The 21,658-nt window shown below is 64.2% G+C and overlaps 1 protein-coding gene across 1 annotated transcript; it reads left to right on the top strand.

Moving 5' to 3' along the window:
• The first annotated feature begins 254 nt into the window (after nucleotides 1-254).
• Nucleotides 255-11,178, top strand: LOC117653075 (synaptic vesicular amine transporter-like). The gene is made up of 12 exons (XM_034398440.1): nucleotides 255-474; nucleotides 635-803; nucleotides 1,115-1,155; nucleotides 1,507-1,675; nucleotides 2,347-2,430; nucleotides 2,523-2,705; nucleotides 3,208-3,254; nucleotides 4,348-4,467; nucleotides 6,158-6,301; nucleotides 6,531-6,714; nucleotides 6,785-6,921; nucleotides 11,131-11,178. The coding sequence occupies exons 2-12, from the start codon at nucleotides 698-700 to the stop codon at nucleotides 11,176-11,178; spliced, it is 1,263 nt and encodes a 420-aa protein (XP_034254331.1). The 5' UTR covers nucleotides 255-474; nucleotides 635-697.
• The last annotated feature ends 10,480 nt before the right edge of the window (nucleotides 11,179-21,658 follow it).

Consider the following 21,658-nt stretch of genomic DNA (forward strand, 5'->3'; position numbering starts at 1 on the left):
GCCACGGCGGGCTGCACGTCGCTGGCTCGGACAGGTGCGTTGAGTCACTCGCGTGACGAGTGGAGGCACCGCACACGACACTGTTGGGGGGGCGCCGTCACTGCCGTCGCTCCGGCGTGCTGCCCTTGCCCCGGGCGCGCGGCACCATGCGGCACGTTGGTCACCCTGCCGCGGGGTCGCGGCTGCTCGGGGCGCTGGGCTCCGGGCGCAGGCTTCGTCCCCAGGGGCGCCTGGCAGTCAGTCCTCCGGGGGCCGCAGCGTCGTCGCGAGGCTCCAACGACCGCTCCGAGACGGGACGCGGACGTGGCGGCCGAGCAGAGATTTGAGTTTGTCGATTTGGCCACTTAGTGTGGTGGTCGATTTGAGGGATTTGAGGCCGGCGTTGCCCGGGCATGCCGTTGGCGCCGCAAACCCGTGGGCCTGTTTGCCTGGTTGCCTCCTCGCCTGGAGCGTGCAACAGCTGCGGCCGTTTCGGTGAGTACCGCCATGCCGTGCGCGGCTGCCCCGGCTGCGCGGCCCGGGGCCTGCCTCGGCCAGGGCCAGGCCTTTGATGTCGGCGGCCTGCTCCATAAAGATGGCGGCCCGAAAAATGGGAAAACGCAGCATGAACGACAAAGCATTTCCATTTAAAAAGGTTGAAGGGTTCGGGGCCCTGTGAGACGCAGACGCCGCAGGCCCCGGTGGCGCCCGGGTCAACATGATGGGGTTCCTGCGCGCGCTGCAGGAGGACAAGCCCCGCGGCGTGCTTCTGGCCTTGGTGTACGTGTCGCTGCTGCTGGACAACATGCTCCTCACCGTCGTCGGTAAGCTGTTTGTTTTAAGAGCGCTCGACGCGCCTTTGCCTCATTCTGTTTCTGCTGCGACCGGTTTTTCAATCAACGGCCACCGCCGAACATGTGCTGTCGATGCTCCGCGCCTCCCTGCCGGAGGCCACTTGGATTCGTTTTAGAGGCCGCGCCCCGCGGCCCCAATTCTCCGACAAGTTCACTGAGTCGCGAAATTAACACCACAGTGTCGTCGATACACCGTGCCGCGCAGGCGACAGAGCCCTGCCGCGCGCGGCACGGGGTATCGGCGTGTCCAACCGGCGCGTCTGACGGCTTGCTGCTTGCAGTGCCCGTCATCCCCGACTACCTGGTGACGTCGGAGGGACTGGTGCTGGCGCCCGTGCCGCAGCACCCCTTCCCCCTGACCGCGGGGCTGCTGGGCGGCAAGGCCGGCGGCAACGCCCGCGGCAACGCCACGGACCGGACGTAAGACGAGCAAAGCCTCGTGGTTTGGATTCCGTTCCTGAGGTGGAATTTTCTCTCTGTATCTCTCAGCACACTCCGTTCTTGCCCTAGGTTGCCGAACGACGCCGAGGCCGCAGCAGCCACCAGCACGACGTTGTCTACTTTCGCCGCCACCCCCGGTAAACAAGGACGCCGCGCGCGGCCTTGGCGCGGCCGCCCTACAGCGAGGGGTAGCGGCGCGCGGGGAGTATTGACAGTGTCCTTGCTTCCAGAGCGGCCCGGCGACGACGGCTCGGGGGAGGGCGGCCGCGTGGGGCTGCTGCTGTCGTCCAAGGCGTGGGTGCAGCTCGCCGCCAACCCCGTGGTGGGGGCGCTGACGGCCACCCTCGGCACGCGCCTGCCCCTGCTGGCGGGCAGCGTCAACCTGGTGCTGGCGTCCATGCGTGCGTATGCCAAGCCGCCTTCCCCTTCATGTCGTCCCTCAGGAAGGACAACGATTCCCGCTTTGGGAAAAAGCCGCCCGGGGTGCGTCGGCCCGGGGCCAGGTGGCGGACACGGCGGCACACTGGCCGTGTTTTCCCTTCTTTGCCGCTCCAGTCCGAGCAGCAGACGCATTCCGAGAGTCGTTTTCGTCGCTCTGTCTCGCTCGCACTCACGGGGCGTCCCGTACAGGTGCGAGAGAGCCAGAGCGACGACTCTCGGAATCAGTCTGCAGTGGAGCGGCCCGCCGTCGCTTCCCTTTCAGCACGGCCCTGCCGCGGGCCCCTCCCTTTGGGCCCACACTCTCATTCCAGGAACGTGACATCACGTTGAAACGAACGGGACAAAATGTCACGTTCGTTTGAGCATTGTGTCACATTCGTTTGGGTGTGAATTGGCCAAAAATCAGCTTGTTCACATTCAAACGAACGTGACACAATGCTCAAACGAACGTGACATTTTGTCACGTTCGTTTCAACGTGATGTCACGTTCCTGGAATGAGAGTGCACCCAACAGAAATACTCTACGATTGATCATTGAAATTTTCGTGTTGTCGAGTATAAATCAGCCCAGACTCAAAGCTGCGAGGGCGAGCATTACGTTCACCTTCCCGGTGTCGTGCTTCCGTTTCAGTGTTCGCTCTGGGCGAGTCTTACGCGGGGCTCTTCATCGCCAGGAGCCTGCAGGGCGTGGCGTCCGCCTGCATCGGCGTGGCAGGTAAACACGTTTCCCTCTTCAAATTAGAATAGAACAATCTGGTGACATCAGCCCTGTGTGACACCGTCTGACACCGCCTGCGTCGTCCGCAGGGATGTGCCTGGTGGCCGAGCAGTTCCCGGAGGAGTCGGAGCGGTCGCGCGCGCTGGGCCTGGTGCTGGGCGCCATCGCGCTGGGCGTGCTGCTGGGCTACCCGCTGGGCAGCGTGGCCTACGAGTTCCTCGGCAAGCCGGCGCCCTTCCTCGTCGTGTGCTCGCTGGCCTTCGTCCTGGCGCGTGAGTTATCGGCGCGACTCTCGCACTCGAGCGGCGCCACGCCCGGGTGCGAGAGAGCGGCGCAACACGGCTCCGCAGCCGCCACGTCCGTCCGCGGCACGGCCAGGCACACTGTAGCAGGCCTCCAACTCCGGCAGTGCTGCGGCACTTCCAGCACGGCCTTGGTCACTTCGGCCCTTCGGTCACTTGGACTCGGAACAGCCCCCTCCCCCGATAAAGTCGGCAGCTTGCCGCCCTTTCGTTGCCGGCCTAGAACAGCGCGGGGCCGCCTGCGCCATGTGGCTTGCAGTGCGCGGGGCGCGGCGGCGGTACGCCACGCCACGGCCGCGCGGGGTGCGGTGCGCGCGGTGCGTTGTGCGCCGCAAATCATGAGTAATGGGACATGTTCTGCTCGGCGAGCTCGCCTCCCCCTTCCCCCTCCCCCCGGCCTCCGCGGCCGCAGCCCTTCATTAATGTGCACGCCGCACCGCGCTAACTCCGTGCCTGTTCGGCCTGTTCGCAGTGATGCAGTTGCTGCTCCTGGACGTGCGGAACTCAGCCTCCTCCCAGGTAACTACGAGTAACTAAGAATAACCAAGGGTAACTACGAGTAACTACGAATGGCGGCTCTGCTCCGCGCCGCCGCGACGGCTGCGCGCTGCGCGTTGCGCGTCCGGGACGGCCAGGTGCCCCTCGCCACAAACAGCGGGGGAAGCCGCGCACGAAACGGAGCTTCGCCGGATTCAAGTTGGGCCTGGGCCGCCGAGATGCACGCCCCGCCCCGCCCCGCCCCGCCCCGCCCCGCCCGCCCGCCCCGCCACTCCGCCCTGCAGCTCGTTGCTGCTCTGCTCCTTATTGCCGCCAACAAACTTCGGGCCGTGCGGCGGGGCGGGGCGGGGCGGGGCGGGGCGGGGCGGGGCGGGGCGGGCGGTAGGGGTGCGCGGCGCTCCGTCTGAGAGCCGACCGAGTCGTCTTGTAAATCGGGGCTTACCGCTTCCCTGAAGGCGCCGCTAAGCCGCAGGAGTGCCCCGCCCACCTCGCCCCGCCCCTCACTGCTTTACCTTCAAGTTTAAGGGGCATTTAGAAAGGACGCGGCGGCCCGGCCCGGCCCGGCCCGCGTCGGCCAAGTCAGTGGAGTCAGTGCGGCCGCCTCGAGGCTGTTTGCGCGGTGTTCGGCGACTTGGCAACTACGCCGCGCTGTGCCGGCTGTGCCCGTCCGCCTCGGGGAGGGTCGAGTATCGGTATCAGGGTATCACGGCGCCGCCGTCGCAGATTCCTATCGGGTGGCATGCCAATACACCGTACCGGGAATCTGCGCGCGCGCCGCGTACCGAATGAGTTGAGCTCCGCGCGCACAGTGGGCAAGACCGATGAAGGAGGTCGAAACCCCGGACGCGTTTCGAGCTCCAGAGTCGCTAGATGGGACTCGAACCGAACGTGTGACCACACCTATGGATTGCTATCCGAACGAGGAATCCATTGGTGGGGTCACACGCTCGGTTTGTGTCCTGTTTAGCGACTCTGGAGGTCAAAACGCGTCTTGAGTTTTGGCCGCCCGCACCGGACTTCTGGCCGACTGTGCCGCGGCGCGCCTCTCCAACCTCTCCGATGTGCGCAGCCCGGCGCCACCCCCGCGGCCCCCGCGCTGCCCACGCGGTGGCGCGCGCTCGCCTCGGACTGGGCGGTCTTGCTGTCGGCCGGCACCATCCTGCTGTCGTCCTCGTGCCTCGCCATCCTGGAGCCCTGTCTGCCCATCTGGCTCAAGGCCTCCATCCGGCCCGAGGTACGTACGTGCGACACAATGTTTTCCCATCAAGATAATTCGCTTTTTTTGCAGCGCCGCCGACGGAGGACGCATGTGTGTGTGTGTGTGTGTGTGTGTGTGTCACTCGCGCTGTTTCTGTGCCCGACGGCCCGACGCCTTCATCTCTGCTCCCCGCCGTGACACGCCGACACGCGGTCCCATTCGGCCCGCCGTGTGTACCGAGGAGCCGAGGGGCCGAGGGAGGACGCCCCCGGCTTGCGTGCCGCCCCGCCCCCGCCGCCGCTCGCAAGGAGATACTCTCTCTCAACTTTTGACACATCGATCTGTAAGCCGGCAAAGTTATTCCTCGCGCTGGTTGGCATGCGGGGCGTGACGGCCGTGACGTGCGCGTCACGCGCAGACACACACGCACACATTCGCAACGCACACAGTGTCTCGTTCCCAGCTACAAGTTGGCCGTCACCCGGGCGTGGTTCTCTCACACTTCCCCCGAGACGTCACGAGACTTTATCACAGACTACGTCACAGACTTCGTCACGGGATTGGTCACAGAGTTGGGTTCATCCGAGCAAGGTACACACAGAACGGGCGGCTCTCGACTCGCTCCCGGTACGCCGACATGCACGGCAGAGAGGATTTGCGGCCAAGTTTTCTGGCCGGAGCCCCGGGGGCCGCCTGCACGGCCTGCACGTATAGACGTAGGACGAGAGCGAGTTGTTCTTGCTGCAAGACCGCCACATTACTTGATAACCGCTCCTCCAATATTGCTCTTGTATACTCTGCGCGGCGCAGTTTCGGGGAGTTCTTCGGGGAAGTGGGTTCGAATCGCGCCAGCCTTCAGAGCCTGCTTCAGCCAGCCCGTGTTCCAACTTGCGTCAGGATCCAGGCGACCGCCTCTTGCCGAGATCTGCATACTGCGCGCCTCCAGGGAAAGGGAAAGAGGCGAGGTACCCGGGTTCGAGCCCGACCATCGGCTGGCACTCCGACCATCGCACCCTGAGCACCGTGCGACAGCTCGGTTATCTGTGCCTAAGCTGAAAGCCAAGCGGTCCTGCTGGAACAAGTCGTCCTCTGCTGTCGCCCGCGGCCATCTTAGACACACGTCTGGCCTCTTGTCGCCCTGAGCGGGCCCCTCCAGGTGCCTTCAGGTGCCTCCAGGTCCCCGCAGGCCCCTCGGGTTCCTCCGCCTGGCGTCCTAGCGCGCAGACCCATCACAGGGCCATCACGGCACTCGGCCGGGCCCTCGGCAGGGCCCTTCAGAGGTCCCTCATGCAGCCGGCGGGGCCCTTGATTCCGCCAGGGACGCCCGAAGGTGGAAGGGGCGCAGGAACGGGCTGTCCAAACATCCGAGCCTAGCGGTGTGCAACGCAGTGTAGCTTCGGGCCGTGGCCCTGCCCGCCCTGCCCGCCCTGCCCCCGGGGGGTAGGCCGGGTGCTCCGGGTGCGGTGGAGCCGCTGGAGCCCGGCCTGGAGGATGCCTGGTCCTGAAAGGAATATGACAGGGGCTGGCGGCCCGGGGCGGGGCGGGGCGGGGTTAGCCACAAGGGCACATCACCACCCTTCACCCCGCAGTACTAAAACTTTCATGCACTACCCGCCTCACGGGTCGGCGGGCCGGCGGGCCCCACCCCCTCATGATGTAACGCCTTGGCGCCTCTCGCTGCTGTTGCTGTACTTGGCCTGCTCCGCGGCTCCGCGTGTGTTGCCAGAAGTGGCAGATGGGCACCGTCTTCCTGCCGGACTCGGTGGGCTACCTGCTCGGCACGCACCTGCTGGGCGAGCCGGCGCTGTGGCTGGGCCGCTGGAGGGTGGCCGCCGCCGCCCTCATGCTGCTCGGCGTGTCCGCTGCCCTGGTGAGCATCCTCCGTCACTCCGTCTCTGTCTCACCCGTGGCACGTCCCGTAGGGGTGCGACAGAGACGGAGCGGAGCGCCGTGGAGGTGGGCAGCCCCGCGACCCCGGCCTGCGCGGCGGGCGTGCCTGCCTCCACGGCGTCCCCGGCTGCCGGGCGTCCGGGGCGGGACCGACGGGACGCAGGTGCGTGAATGTGATTGGCCCTTTGGCGTGCTTCGCCTCGCTGCAGGTGTGCTCGGCGCGAAACCTCTGGCAGTTGGTGCTGCCGCACTTCGGCCTGGGGCTGGGCGTCGGCGCCGTGGACGCGGCCCTGGTGCCCCTGCTGGCCTACCTGGTGGACACGCGCCACGGCGCTGGCTACGGCGCGGTGTACGCCTTGCAGCAGACCGCCGTCAGCCTGGCCTACGCCTTGGGTGAGAACCAAGTTGAAGATTAAAAATTAAAAAATATCAGTGTCTGAACCCATGACTCCTGTTTTGACAGGACCGATGCTGGGCGGCGCGCTGATGCGGGTCGTGGGCTTCCCCTGGCTGATGCGCGTGCTGGGCGCGCTGTGTCTCCTCTGCAGCCCCCTGCTCGCCCTGCTGGCCCGCCTCGACCTGCCGGACAAGCTGCCGCAGGTCAGGAAAAAAAGAAAAAGAAATATTCTCCTCGTCCAGAGAGAGAGAGAGAGAGAGAGAGAGAGAGAGAGAGAGAGAGAGAGAGAGAGAGAGAGAGAGAGAGAGAGAGAGAGAGAGAGAGAGAGAGAGAGAGAGAGAGAGAGAGAGAGAGAGAGAGAGAGAGAGAGAGAGAGAGAGAGAGAGAGAGAGAGAGAGTTATGCGCCCTGACACAATCTGCGACCCGTCCAAGGGCTTCTCTCGCCGACCGTGGGCACGATAAATTTGGAAGCCGCCGGCCCTTGGAGCCCTTGGCAGCTCCACGAGACGTTAATGTGCTTGCTGCAGCCACGCCACGCCACGCCACGCCACGCCACGCCGCCTGGAGGTCAAGCTGTTCCGCTATCTCGCCCCGCTCCGCCAAGCCTCGCCCCGCCCCGCCAAGACTAGCCAAGACTAGCCAAGCTCTGCCCTGGCCGCCCTGCTCGACGATGATGGAAAGGGAGCGGATGAAAAAGTCCTTGAGCGGAAGCGGCCGAAATAACAGGAGAAAAACGGGGGGCTCACGTTAGGCCGACTACCTCACACAGTGCCGCAGATCCATCTTGGCAAACGAGTGAAAACGCGAGAACAAGGAGCCGAGCGGGGATTTGAACCCGACACCTCAGTCTCGGCGATCGAGTGACCTGCCCGCGGACATGTCGGTCTCGTGGCCGCGCCGCATGGAACTCGCGGGGAGGCGAGCGGAACTCATGCTCTGTTCGTCTGCTAATTGTGCAACCCGAGCGCGGCGCGCAGAGCGTTGGCCTCTCGTGTGCCGCCCCGCCCCGCCACCCGAACGGAACGGAAAGTCATTAAGTCCAGCGGGGCCATCTCCGCACTGCTCCGCGCCCCCTTGTCGCAGTCCGACCCCCAAGGTGACGTCGCAAGAACAAAAACGAAAAGCAAAATCTGCCACTGTCAGGTTGGCGATGCGTCGGATGGTCGGATCCCTCTTCGCGTTCGCGCGCGCCGCGCCTTTTCGGGATTGTCTCCCGCGTGTCAGCCCACTGCGAGGCGAGGCGAGCCATTGTTTTGTCGCACGGTCCTGCATCGCTCCGGGCTGGGGGTCGGCTGGTCGGCCAGAGGGGGAAGAGGAGGAGGAGGAGGAGGAGAGAATCCCCAGGGTGAACAACGCTGCGGTGCGGTTAGTGCGGTCAGCGCAGCGCGGTTGAAACTTTTTATAAGGACCTGAGTGGTCAGTTAGGAAGAGGCTACGGCTGCTTTGGGCTTCTCTATACAACAGTGGACTAACCAACTCGGGTACACAGTGGGCAAGAAAACCGGTGGAGTTGGGCAAAACTCAAGACGCGTTTTGAGCTAAACAAGACTCGAACCGAACGTGTGGCCCCACCAATGGATTTCTCTACGAACGAGAAATCCATTGGTGGGGTCACACGTCCTGTTCGAGTCCCGAGAGAGAGACAGAGAGAGAGAGGAACTCGGAAGAACAGCGTTGTTCGTAATGATCCCTGGCAGACCGCCTTGCACTGCCTGCCTGCCAGCGTGAGTGATTGTGCCACGCACAGTGTGGTAGTCGCGCCAAGCGTGCGCCTGCGCCCGCCCGCGCCCCGAGACAGGCGTGACGACGGCCAGGGCGGCAGGGCGGCAGGGCGGCGTGATTTGCACCCCGTCACCGCGCGCGCGAACAGCGCGTGAAGCTTCCGCGAAACAAAGCAAAACGAGGCAGGGCGCCAAAACAAGTAGAAAACGGTGCGCCAGGCCCCCTAGGGCGTCATCATCAACGTGCCGCTTCGCGAGTGTGTGAATAATGTGTGTGTGTGTGCGTGCGTGTGGATATTGCAACGGCTCTGTCTGCAGGGGAGCGCCAAAAAATAAAGCCGAAACAGCAAGGAAAGCAGTGTGGCGAGCACCGGGGTCCGCTGCACGGGTGCTCTGCTCGCCGCGGCCAAACACAAAGCTCGAATCGAATATCGATATTTGACGGTGTTTTTGTTTCCCTGCTCCGCAGCGCCGCCGCTCGCTGGCCAGCCAGGCCGTGGTCAACTACCAGAGCGGGGACGCGCCTCCCCGGGCGCACCGCACCGCGTACGCTCGCTTCGGCGACTCGGACGACTCGGACTGACGGCAACGTCAACTCCACGCCGAGGCCAACGACGCCGAGGGCGAGGCTGCTGCAGCGACGGGGTGCAGTGCACTGCTGGAGGCCTACCTGGGCGCGGTGCTGGGCGCGCGGCGGCAGGTGTGGCACGGCCGGCCGCTGGGATTACTGTAGAGCGTTGTGTGTGCACACCGTGCACGCCGTCCGCTTGCATTGCGCTAAGCGCTCCAGTGTGCGTGTGTGTGCGTGTGTGTGAGTGCTGCGTGTTTGCAGTGTTCGGCATTGCACGCCTCCGGCCTTCCATGTTTTCGGTTTTGCTCTCGACGTTGTTCGCTCTTGGCTGCGCGTTTGCTGTGCGTAATTTGTTGTCTTTGTTGTTGTTTTTGTCCTTTCTGACCTGAATGTGGCCCTCGGCGCTGCGCTGGCTGTGCTGCGCGGCGGCGGCCCTCCACGGCGGTGTGGTGCACGGCGTCCGCCCCGTGACGCCAGCGGCCTGAGAGTCGTATTCGTCGCTCTGTCTCTCTCGCACTCATGGGGCTTTCCCGACAGGTGCGAGAGAGACAGAGCGACGAAAGCGACTCTCGGAATCGGTCTGCAGTTCACTGATGCTCGCCGTTCCGGCTCCAACGTCGCCCTGTGGTTCTTAAATTGAGAGTAACGGTGCGCGCAACGAGCTCAGATCCCTCGACGCCTGTGAAGATGAAGCTCCTAATGTATCATAAAGCGCCTCGATTGAGTAGCTCTACCTTCTTGCTACCGTTCCAGTCCACCGTCTCTGGCCGTGTGTTCCTTTCTCACCAGTGCGTTCGTGGGCGACTTCCTTTGTCTTTTCTTCTTATCCGATTTAGTACTGTGCACCAAGATGAGCGCACCGCCATTGTAATTACAAACGATATTCGTCATGTTACTTATCGACGTGATAGCGAATAAATGCGATATCTCTCCGACTCAGTGTTTTTGTTCTCTTACTCTCCCGCGTTTCCACCTATCGAATTCTGAATCTCATCCGCTGATTACTAGAGTTGTTCTGTTCTTAGTATTCATAATATTCGTAGATAAACCCTATCATATTGTGAGTGATTATCCCTTTCGGGACCTCCAAAATTATATTTTACGACAGTTCCACATAAATCGCGGAATAAGTCTCTTGGTCTTTCTGTTTCTTTCTCTCTTTCACACACGAAGGATCCCGCGAGAGGAGCGAGAGAGACAGAGCGACGGAACAGTGGTGCATCGCAACGGCGGCGTGCTTAGCGCTAATCCTGGCGGTGCAGCCATGCAGGGGATGGCATGAGCATGACGACACGTCGCGTACAAGCAGATTAATCCGTGTCATGTGAGCCGGGGCGCGGCGTGGCGGGGCGGGGTGGGGCGGGGCGGGGCAGGGCCGCCACCCCCCTCCCCCAGGACGCGCCGGGCATGCCGTGGCGCGTCTCCTCGGTCGCCTCGCCTCAAGCTCACGCGGAACTGCGGCACTTAGCCGGGATGGGGACTCCTCCTGGAAATTAGGCCCCGCCCCGCCCCGCCCCGCCCCGCATCTCGAGCCGCCCCTTCCCTTGGCCTGGATCCGGCCCTAGTCTGCCCTAGGCTGCCCTAGACCCCCAGCGGAAGGCGATGCCCCCCCCCTTTCCCCCCGCCGCGGGACCGTGCTGGACCGGGCGGGTCCATGCTTCCTGGGTCCCTTTGCCACCTTGGCCCGGCCCCCGGCCCCCGGCCCCGCCCCGGGAGTGAGGACCCCAGTGCGAACGGGCAGGGCCGGGCAGGGCTGATTCCGAGCGTCGCTCTCTCTCCCTCGCACCCCGACGGGACTGACGGGACGACCCGCGAGTGCGAGAGAGACAGCGCGAAGAGAGCAGCCCGGAATGAGCCCCCTTTCCCTGCAGATAAGGCCAGCGCCACGGTAGATTGGGCGCCGGAAAGCTGCATTCGTTGCCAGGCGACGCCATCGGCAGCCCTTCGCAGTGCTGCGCCACTGTGACGCGCGACGCGGCGTGACGCTGCAGGAGCAGAAGACGGGGAGGAAACGGAGTTGGCAGAGCGGCTTTACGACGGCAAGGCGCGCGCTGCACATACAGTGCACCGTTCAGCGCGCCTCTCGTAAGGCCCATGTTTAAGAACCCATCCCTTGCAGATCCCTAGGATTTTAATGGATCCACTGAGACTTACGGGGATCCTGTAAGACTTGACTGCATCCGCTTCGTCTTTGCCGGGTTCGCTGCTTCACGAAGCCAAAAGGCATCGGCGAGCCTTGCGTGAAGTGGAGATGCGTGAAGCGGGGAGCGGCAGACCGCCGAGTCGCTAGTCGCTCGCTTTGACATCGCCGAGGTGCCTTTGGGCCCCGCTTTGGCTTCGCTGCTCCGATGTCAGCATGCTGCGTCCGAAACGGTGCTTCATCGCTCTGTCTCTCCTCCTCGCACCCTTCGGGTCGCTCCCCGAGTGCGACGGAGGCAGCGCGACGGAGGCGCTGCTCGGAGACAGTCCACTGGGAGAGGCTGCAGCGCTAAGCCCGGGCCCTCTCCAGGAAGACGCCCGGAACGTCTTCCGAGCGGTGCAGGCGTGCGCGGACTGCTTTGTGGCGGGGCGGTGCGACGCGGTGCGACGCCGGCGGCGAGGCAGGGTCGTCGGAGCGCCGCGCTACAATGTCGTGGGCCGGGCCGGGGCGGGGCGGGGCGGCCGGGCCCCAGTGCGCAGCTAGCTCCTTCGCTCCTGAGCGCTGGGATTCCAGATTCCAGGTCGGACGCCGCTGGGACGCCGCTGGGACGCCGCTGGGACGCCGACCACGCACTCGACAACCTCATCACAGCGCCGGCCTAGCGGCGCGGCGCACTCTTCCAAAGTTCGGCCTGGACCCTGCGCTCCGGAGAGAGCGAGAGGGATAGAGAAATCAAGACAGAGAAAGAGGAAAAAATTATCGTGAAGTTGGCCGCCGCGAAAAGAAGAAGAATGAAAGAGTCGTCAAGTTCTGCGAGAAACTCAAATCTATTTTATTTGTTATGCACTCAGACGGAAAACAAGGGAGGGCGGTGGAGGCCGCGCCGGTCCGGCGGCGGTGGAGGCCTCGGCCTCGGCCGAGCCAGTCTTGTAGCGAGGGTGAGTCACGGCCAATTTCAAAAACATAAACTAATTTGTTTCCGGGCGGCCCGGCGGAGAGAGAAAGAGAGGGTGGTGCGGGGTGCTTGGCTGGCTTGGCCTACAGGAAGATTTGGCGGCGGAGGGGGAGGGGGCATCCGAAGGTGCTGCAATGCAGCGGTGAGCATTGCCGGCTATAAAACATGGCGAGATAACACCCTGACGCCCGGGACGGAGGAGGAAGGGGGAGGCCACCTCAGAGACGCGCCGACGCAAGCGGCCGCCGCGATGCTGGCGGTGCCGGCCGCGCTGGCTGCGCTCCCCGGGGTGCTCGGCGTGGGGCTGAATTAAGGGTGCGCGAGGGCTGGGCTGGGGCTAGGCGGGGCTGACCGCTGCGGCCGCTGCGGCCGGGATGGCTGGCGTGGTGCTTGGTGGCGCAGAGCAGAAAGAAAGCGCTCACACTTTGGCGACCAGGGCGGCCAGGGCGGCCAGTGCAGGGTGGGGTCTCCGTGGTCTCCACCGTGGGGCTGCAGGGCGCAGGGCTGCAGGGGTGGGGGTTATACACACGGACCTGGCGGGTGGGGTGGCGGAGCGCGGAGCGGTCTCGGTGGGGATGGGGTCGCGGGGGGCTCTGGCGCTGGTGGTGGGGAGCTGGCCCGGCTTCTGGCGCGGGCCGGGCCTGGGCGACACGGCGCTGGGGGCGCGCGCGGGGTGGGTGCGAGGCGGACCCAGTACCCCGGCGGACACAGCTTGGGCAGCACGTGCGGACGAGCGCCCCGTGCCGCGCCAAGCCGCGACCCGACCAACGCACCGCGCCGTCCCGCGCACCACCGCGCCGTGCCGCGCTCCCCGACGCCACCAAGTCGACCCCCGCGGAGCCGTGCCGGGTGGCGGTCGCGTCGAGGGTGTCGCGCGGTTGGCAGCGTGCGTCAGTGCGTGTCTGTGTGTGAGAGTGCGTGTGTCTGTGTGAGTGACGCCGGGTTGGCTGGCATTGCCGCGCCGGTGGACTACCGCAAGCCAGCAGGCCACGGAGGCCGTCCTCACGCCCGCAGCAGTGCAGCAGCGCAGCAGCACGGTGAGTGGCGGACCGGCCTTCCGCCCCCTGGCCCCTCCGACGACGTGCTCGGCCTGCACAGCCTGCTCGCCGGTTCAACGCCCCCAGCCGGGCGGCCGGTCCGGGGTGCTGCGTGCTGCCGTCCTGGTGGACCACGCGGGCACACCGTGTACAGTGCGCCGCAGTGTACGCCCCCGCGACGACGCGCCACAGAAAAACAAAAAACACGCCGCGGACGCCACTCCGCGGACGTGGCGGTGTGGGGTAGGTCGGCGTGCGGCGCCAAGCAGCGGCGTTTCCCCTGCCTCCCCAGCCAGAGCGGCGGAGCACCGCAAGCCCTGGATCACGCACGTCATCACACACGTTGCGCGGAGCCCCGCCACCGCCGCCGAGTGGCATCGAAGTAGGGTCCTTAAGCACCGCGTCGTCGCCGTCGTCGCGACGCGAGGTAACAGTGCCTCGTCGTGATGGCTCGGGCGCCGGCTCGACTGGCGCTGCGGGCCTCGTCCATTACGCCGCCGTCAGCGAGGCGGCAGCGCGGCGTCCGCGGCCCCCACGTGCCGGCCGGTCAGCGTGTCGCATTCGAACCGATCGTGTGACGCCACCACCAATGGACTCCTCGTACGGAGAGCAATCCGCTGGTGGGGTCACACGTTCGGTTCGAGTCCCATTTAGCGACTCCGGAGCCCCTGTGGGGCCTGCGGCTTCGGAGGAGCGGTAGCGAGGTGTCGCCGCTGTGGTGTGCCCCCGCCGCCCCGCCGCCCCGCCGCCTCGCTGTCGGAATGCGGCCCGCCCATCAACCCTGCAATACCGCGCCGCGCCGCGCCACGCCGGCCGGGACTGCGGGCCGCATCAGGTTTTGTTGGGGTGCCAGAGCACTGCCGGGGCGGCCGGGACGGGGTCGCCCCCACACCGGAAATTATATGCAGTCCCCAAGTTTGGCAATATCCCCGGCCCGTTGAGCCCCGCCACGCCCCGCCACGCCCTGTCACTCACGCGCCGCACAATATCAGCGGGGAATTCAAGCGCCCCTGCAGTACAGTCGCGCGCGACGATTTCACGGCCCCCTCTTTTAGGACTATTAACTGTTCCATCTAATTCCCCGCCGCCCCCCTCATGAACTCGCCCGGCTGGCAGCGCGCCAAACGCTGGCGGCGTCCTTGCAGTGCCTTGCAGTCGCCCACGCCGCCCGGCGACAACGGCGACACGCGGCGCGGCGAGCGAGGGTATTGCGAAGGGGAGGGACAAATCGGCCGCTTTTTTGCCTTCGCCCCGAATGGAGCCGAGTCGCTGCAGTGGCTGCCCCCTCTCGGGCACACGCGGCGCCGCGCGCTCGGCACGACAACAAAAAACAACATCGACAAAAAAATGGGGACACGGGACAATTATCCGCCTCGCACGCCTTTTCCGTCTTGTTGCCGCGTCCCCTTTGCCGTCATCCAGTGTCGCACCGTGTCCGGGGATGACGGGACATGTCGGCTCGCACTCACACACACACACACACACACACACACACAACGACACACACCTGGACACGTGCACGGAGACCTGACCGTAATGAGGCCTGTGGGGTAACTCTTCGTGCGCCAGCAGTACGGTCGGAGAACGCCAAGAAAGCCGCCAGAAAGCACCAAACACGCAGCCGAGGGCCGCTTGGTCGCGTGGGGGCACCTCGCCCCGCACCCCGCCCCACCGCGCGGCGGGTGGCCACAGTGTAGCAGCCACAAGGCCAGGAAGGCCTCGCAAAATTTCCTCCTCGATCGGCCAATTATTGCTTCGGGGAACTGTGGCGAAAAACGGGGCCGTAAGTTGGTGTTGGCGTTGGTGACGTCAGCCGGCGTCTGCGTGGCCCGGCGGGGCCTGCGGAGCGCCGCGGAGCCTGTGAGCGTGTAAAGTTGGACGGGCCGGGGGGCGACTCGGTGGAAGAGCGCCAAGCCATGGGCCAAGCGGAGCGAGCGAGAGGGAAGGAAAGAGAAATTAGAAGCGAGAGGGAAGCGAGCAAGACACGGCCTGTAAGAAGTTTGTCGCTTTGAAGTCGCCTATCAGGCCTCATTGCCGCCACGGCCACGGCCTCGGCCACCACGGCCCGCACCCCTTCCGCGCCCCGGCCCTTCTTTAACTGGCGACCCGCATCAGAGGGCCGGCAGGGCAGCAGCGCCCTAACGACGACTTCCAAAACCATTTTCGTGTTCGCTTCGGCTCGCTTCGGCTGCCATTGGCAGCACGACGCGCGACGCGGCCGCCGAACTGCGATCACCCCTCTCTCCCCCAACTGCAATGTGACGCTTGCATCGCTGAACCCCGGTTCCCGTCTGCTGCAGGTCTGATTGCGGGACGCGCCCTGCACTGTCCCCGGCCCGCCTCCCGAATCAAAGGCCGAGCTAGGATCGCATGCATCAAAGGGGAAATGCCCGAGTTCGCGACCCAATTTTTATGCAGTTATTCAAATTGGATTACCTCGGGCCCGAAGAGCGCACTGCCTGGGAACTGCGAAAGGGGCGCACTAACGGAGACGAGGCGGGCGGCGGGGGCGGCGGGGGCGGCGGGGGCGGCGGGGGCGGGGCGGGGGCGGCGGGGGGGGGGCGGGGGACAAAGGAAGGGGAATCAGGCAGAGACTTCCCTCACCTGCGCGCCTGCCTCACTCAGAGGCATACGTCTGCGAATAACGAAATCACGGCGCGCTGCACAAAAAGGCGGGCCGGCGAGCGGACGGACGGACAGACAGGCCGCGGCGGAACAATAATAGTGCTGTGCATTGTATTGGGGCATTGGGACAGGACCCGCGGCGTTATTTGTCCAGTGCCGCGACAAAAGCCGAACAGCACGGCGGGGCATGGCGGTAGCGGTCGCCAATATCTCTGCTCATGTTCCGCTTCGGTTGGTTTGACTCGACGCAGCCAGTCCGGCGGAGCGGCAGTCCGGCGGACGGCGACTCGCATTTCACTCGCACTCCGCATGCATTTGACCAAAGCGCGCCCAATGCAAATATTATTTGAAAAAACAGTCGTCGCGCGGAAGGGTTAAGTTCGCTTCGTTTTGTTTGCGCGGGAGAGGGAGAGGTTGATCAGAACCATGATTAATGACAACCGCGACCTGCGAAGGACGAAGGGGGTGAGTGGAAGGGCAGGAATGAAACAAAAGCGAGCGAAGCCGCCCTGCCGCCCTGCGCGGACTGAAACCGTCCAATAGCTGATTTCGGATATCGGCACATCGGACTCCTCCACCTCATCTCACCGAGACCGCTCGCATCGCAACGGAATAATAGAATTACGTCAGACACACGCATGCTCGGCAGACAGGCAGGCAGACAGACAGACAGGTCGGGCAGAGATTCAAACAGTAGTCGCACGGACGGATACGGTGCCGGCCAGTCAGACGGCCAGTCAACAGACACTCGAGCAGACAGGCGGGCACAAACAGACGGGCCGTCCGAGTCGGAGTCGGAGCGTGGGCGCGGCAGTGCGGCAGCGCGGCAGCCTGGAAGGCGGACCCACTCGGCCCCCTGGCCCCGCCGGCCTGCCTGGCCTGGACAAGGGAGGAGAAAGAAGACCGTGTGTGTACTACTTACCTTGCTAGCTCGGCCGGGCTCGCAGAGCCAAGGTATTGACCGGAGCAGACCGGGCGGCGGTCCTGGACGATCCTAGGCGGTCCCGGACGGTCCTGCGAGGTCCTGGGCGGTCCTGAGCGTCCCCGCGCGCCCGTCCCCGTCGCCCTCCACCTTCCGATGCGCACTCAATATGGAAATTGGTGGCTCAAGAAGGGCTGGGCGAGGGGAGGGGGGAGAGGGGGGGAGAGGGGGGGGGGCAGCAATGCTGGCAACGAACATGACGTCGAGGTGGTCGGCGGGGAGCGGGGCCGTATGGCGAGCCTTGATGGCCTCGCCCCGCACCGCCCCGCACCGCACCGCCCTGCGCTTGCCTGCCGGCCGCGTATGCGGCGTACTACACCGCGAAATGAAAACATTATCCGGAGAATAAACGCGGAAAGGGACTTATCGCCGCGAAAAAAAAAACACAATAATTTTCCACACGTGGTCAGCACTGGCTGGGCGAGGCCGCGCGGCCGCGAGGCGGGGTGCCGTAATCCGGTCTGCTTATTTTTATTTCAGTACGTAAGCCACCCCCACCACCCCACCACACCGGACGGGTACGCCGCTGTGGCCACGCAGTTTTGGGCGTGCCACGGCCGGGCTTCGCACACTCTGCACCCCGAGACGGGTTGCCGCTTGACGCACACACATACACACACACGCTTATAATAATGTACACACGCACGCACGTCTTAGTGCGTCCGTGTGCGTGCGTGGAGCGTGGATGCTCGAGCCACTGCCCAGCAGCGCCACGGCAGCGCACCGGTCCAAACTACTCGCCCTGTGCAAACTGCGTGCAGCACGCAGAGGGCGCGCACATTCACTCACACACCCACAAACACCTCCCCTCCCCCTTCACACACACACACACTAACGAACACGCACACACACCTACACACAGGGCAACCAGCAACACCAAACAGTGTTGACCCTTTGTTTCTCTCTCGGCAGCCCCCGCATGGGCACGCACGCTCACACCTACGCGCAAATACAGCTCTGCAAATACACACACTCACACACACACATGCACACGCACACACACTGGGCGGGTGGCCGTAATGAAAAGCGGTGGCCCTGCTGCGCGTTGCTGGCGCTGCTGCCGGCGGTGCCGCCGCACTGCCGCACGCCGAGTGGTCGCTGGCCACATGCAAACCAGCAGACTGAGTCGTTTTCGTCCCTCTGCCTCTATCGCGCTCATAGATGCGAGAGAGACAGAGCGACGACTCTCGGATTCAGTCTGCAGGAGGTCAACGGATGGTGGTGACCTCAATGGAGACACTTGAGATTTTCCACGTCATTTTCATGGCCGTCCGAAATGCTGTGAATGAAACAACTGATGAAAATGCGTTTGCCCGCGTTGAGTAGGTGCGGCGGAGAGCGAAATTTCGTCCCCCAGTCTCCCGGTCGGGACGGTCGTAAGCCCGCCCCGGACGGGGCTTGCCAGGCTTGCCGGGCTAGCCTAGCCAGCTTGCGGGCCGCAACTCTGACCAAATCCACCCTGGCCGACTTTTCTCCGCAAGTGCCACTGATGGATTTGGTGGAACCGCCGTGGACGCGGGACGGAGCCCAGCCCGGCCCAGCCCAGGCACGGCCTCGGAATCGGATTTCGCTCAGGCAGGAGGACGTTTGCATGCCCCCGCCTGGCCCGGCTGGCCCGCCTCGCCTGCCTACTGCAGCGGCAGCTGCTGGCTCCTAGCGCCGCGCGCCGAGACGAAAATGAAGGGAAAAAGACAAAACGAAAGAAAACGGAGGAAGAAAACGAAAGGAGAAAAAACATCCGGGGTGAAGGAGTAAGCGCTTCACAGTTTGGGAGCGACGCCGTCCCGGGGCGGGGATTGGAGGCGAATAAGGCGGGCAGGGCCGTGGGCAGGGCGCGCCGCGTTCAGCGTGACGGCCGGGCGGGCGGGGCGGGGCGGGGTGGGGCGGGGTGGGGCGGGCACGCGGCCCTAAATGTTGATGCTCATTTGCGCATTCTGTCGGCACGCCCGCGATATGCGCGCGGCGCGGCGCGCCAAGGGCCGTGTTTTCGGCATGTCACGCGCGTGCCGCCACGTCCCCGTCGTCCCCGTCGTTCACGTCGTGCACGTCCCCGGGGCCATCGCCGCGCGGCTGATAAAAATTCAATGAAAATTAGTGTCCGCCATGGCAGCCTGGCTGCCTGGCAGCCCAGAGGCCTGGCGGGGCGCCTCTGGGTCCGCCCGAGGCCCGGTGCGCGGCCAATGTTAACGGCCCCGGCGCGGTGGAGAGACCGCTCCCTGTTCGGTAGTTGAGCACGGCCTACAACGCGCCGGCCGACACCCTCGCCCGGCGCCGCCCTGGGTGGCTTCAAGCGCGCTTCAAGCGTGCTTCAAGCGTCGGGGCAAGGGGGCTACGGCCAGTTCGCAGCGAGCCGGTGCTTATGTGGTTGCGGTGGTCACAGCCAGCATGGCGCGCGCACACACACACACACACGCACACACACACACGCTCGTAGCCTTATTTCTCCTCGTCGCCCCTCGGGGAACATTTATCGCTTTCAATTACAGAGGTACCGCTAGTTCCAGCCAGCGCGGGGCCCCGGGGACGCTCCGGCTCTGCCGAGACGATGCCGGAGGAACTACCCGGAGCCGGAACGGCCGGAACCCGGAGGGATAGATGGTCGCGCGGGGACCGAACGAGAGAGAGCTCTCGCTAGCGCCCCCACCCCTTTTTAGCCCGGCCGGCCCGTGCGGCTCGGGGCGAAGACGGACACGGCGCCGTCTTTTCGGAAAACAGCGTTTCCACGCAGTTATTTATCGCCCCACGGGGGAGCAAGGAAAACAAAAACAACAACAGGAACATTGCTCGAAAAGTTGTGCCGGCCGCTGCGGTCGCCCGTTCCCCATTCACCGCGAAACAAAAACATGTTGCTTTGGGCCAAGTCTATTTCCAGTGGAGGCAACGCGGCAACGCGGCAACGCCGCCGGTCCTCCTTTTGCCCGCTTTTGCCCCTTCTCTTTTCCTTTCCGTATATTATTTTTGCCAGGCCGCGCCGTATTTCATGACATTTAATATATGTGGGCAGGGCGCTGGGCGGGCGGGGCTGGCGCCGCGGCGTCCAGTGTGTTGTGAGCCCCCTTCTCTCCACTACTCCTCGCCAGGCTGGACGAGGCTGCGTCGCACAGTGGGCCAGAAGACCGGCGCAGGCGGCCAAAACTCTAGACGCGGTTTGAGCTCTAGTGTCGCAGAACGTGTGACCCTACAAATGGATTCCTTGTTTGCAGAGCGAACCATTGGTGGGGTCACACGTCCTGTTCCAGTCCCTTAGCGTCACTGGAGCTCAAAACGCGTCCGGGATTTTGGCCGCCTCCACCGGCCTTGCTTCTGGCCCACTGTGCGGCGTCGCGCGACGGGGTGGGCGCCGGCGCGAGGAGGGCGACCACTCCACGCCAACTCCATGCATGGCATGCTGCTCTGCGGCTGTTGGGAATACTAATTTTTCGCACATTGCGCGGGCATGCATGTTATGGATGGACGTTGGATTTCACTGGGACTGTCTTGTTATTGCCGTCGGCGTCGTGTCTGTCTGTCTGCTTACAGCAGCACAGCCGCAGTGCAGCGGCGCGAGGCCCACAGGCGCCCACAGGCAGGCGAAGGACGAAGAAGGACAAAAAGGAAAGAAGGGGGAAAGGAAGGAAAGGCGGCTTACAGTGGACAGGGGGCCGCGCGGCTAAAAAGGCAGAATACGTGTGTGGTTCACCGCGATACAGGAATGCTGCTGCCGGCACACACACACACACACACACCACCGCCATCGTCCTCTCCGCACCCTTCCCCCAAAGTCTGTACTTTAGCAGGGGACATCCAGAAATTATGAAAAGCTGCGAGGGGGAGTCGGATCGGAGGGGAAAGGAGAGGGGGGGGAGGCCGTGTTAAATCCGAAAGTTTTCCTCTCACGTAATTTACTGCCGGTCCCGAGGATCTCGGAGGCAGCCGCGCTAAATCACGTGATGACTGTTTGGCGCAGCGCACAAACACGCCGAAGTTTAATGACCCGTTTCCCAAGAAGTGAAAGCCAACACACACACACACACATACACACACACACACACACAGACACACAGACACACACAGCCACTCACTCACGTGCTTGCGGTCACACACACGCCCGCACAGACACACACACAAACGCGTCATAACGGCGGAAAAGAAGAGATAAAGAGAAGGCACCGCACATCCCTACACAGAAATAGCACGTGTAGTGTGCGCGTTCAAATGTGCCGCCCTGTTTTCGAATAAGAAACGCGGGCAGAAAGAGAAATCCCAGATAATATATCCCAGAGAGGAGAAGAGGAAGATGAAGGAGAAGAATGGAGGAGGAAAAGAATTAGCTGCACGATGGAGTGTGCCCCGACTTTGGCGCCGCGTAAATCCCACGCCCTACTCGACCACGCCCTGGGCTTCATCTAACAAACTCCGCGGGATGAAAAAAAAGAAAGGGGGTGAGGTAAAAAAAGTAAAACTGGAACCACCGCCGCCGCCGCCACCACCACCTGCGGTTGGTGCCGCACTGGCGACGGCGGCGTGGCCGGCGGGGGTCGCAACTTCATGAGCAGGGACTACTCGGGGTGCTCGGGGATGGTTAATGGCTGCGCAGCCACCCTGGAGCCGCGAGGGGCGGCGCGGGGCCAGACTAGGTGTGTAGCCCGGCCGACACATTGCGAGCCCGCGCGCATTAAGCACGCTGCTCTCCAGCCCCCTCCCCTCCCCCCCTCTCAGCTCGCTAATGGCCTCCAAACGATTCCAAAGTATACGATCGCGCCGGAGGCGTGCGGGGCGGGGGCGGAGCGTGGCGGCGGCCGGCACCAAGCTACCAACGGTTTTAACTTGTGCCCCTCTCTGCTGGTGCTGCCTCCACGCCTTTCTGACTCCCCCCCCCCTCCCCCGCTCCCTCCCCGCCACTCTGGCAGCCGCAACAGTTAAAGCCCC

Source organism: Thrips palmi, unplaced genomic scaffold (assembly GCF_012932325.1).
Source record: "Thrips palmi isolate BJ-2018 unplaced genomic scaffold, TpBJ-2018v1 HiC_scaffold_8, whole genome shotgun sequence".
Taxonomy (NCBI): Eukaryota; Metazoa; Arthropoda; class Insecta; order Thysanoptera; family Thripidae; genus Thrips; species Thrips palmi.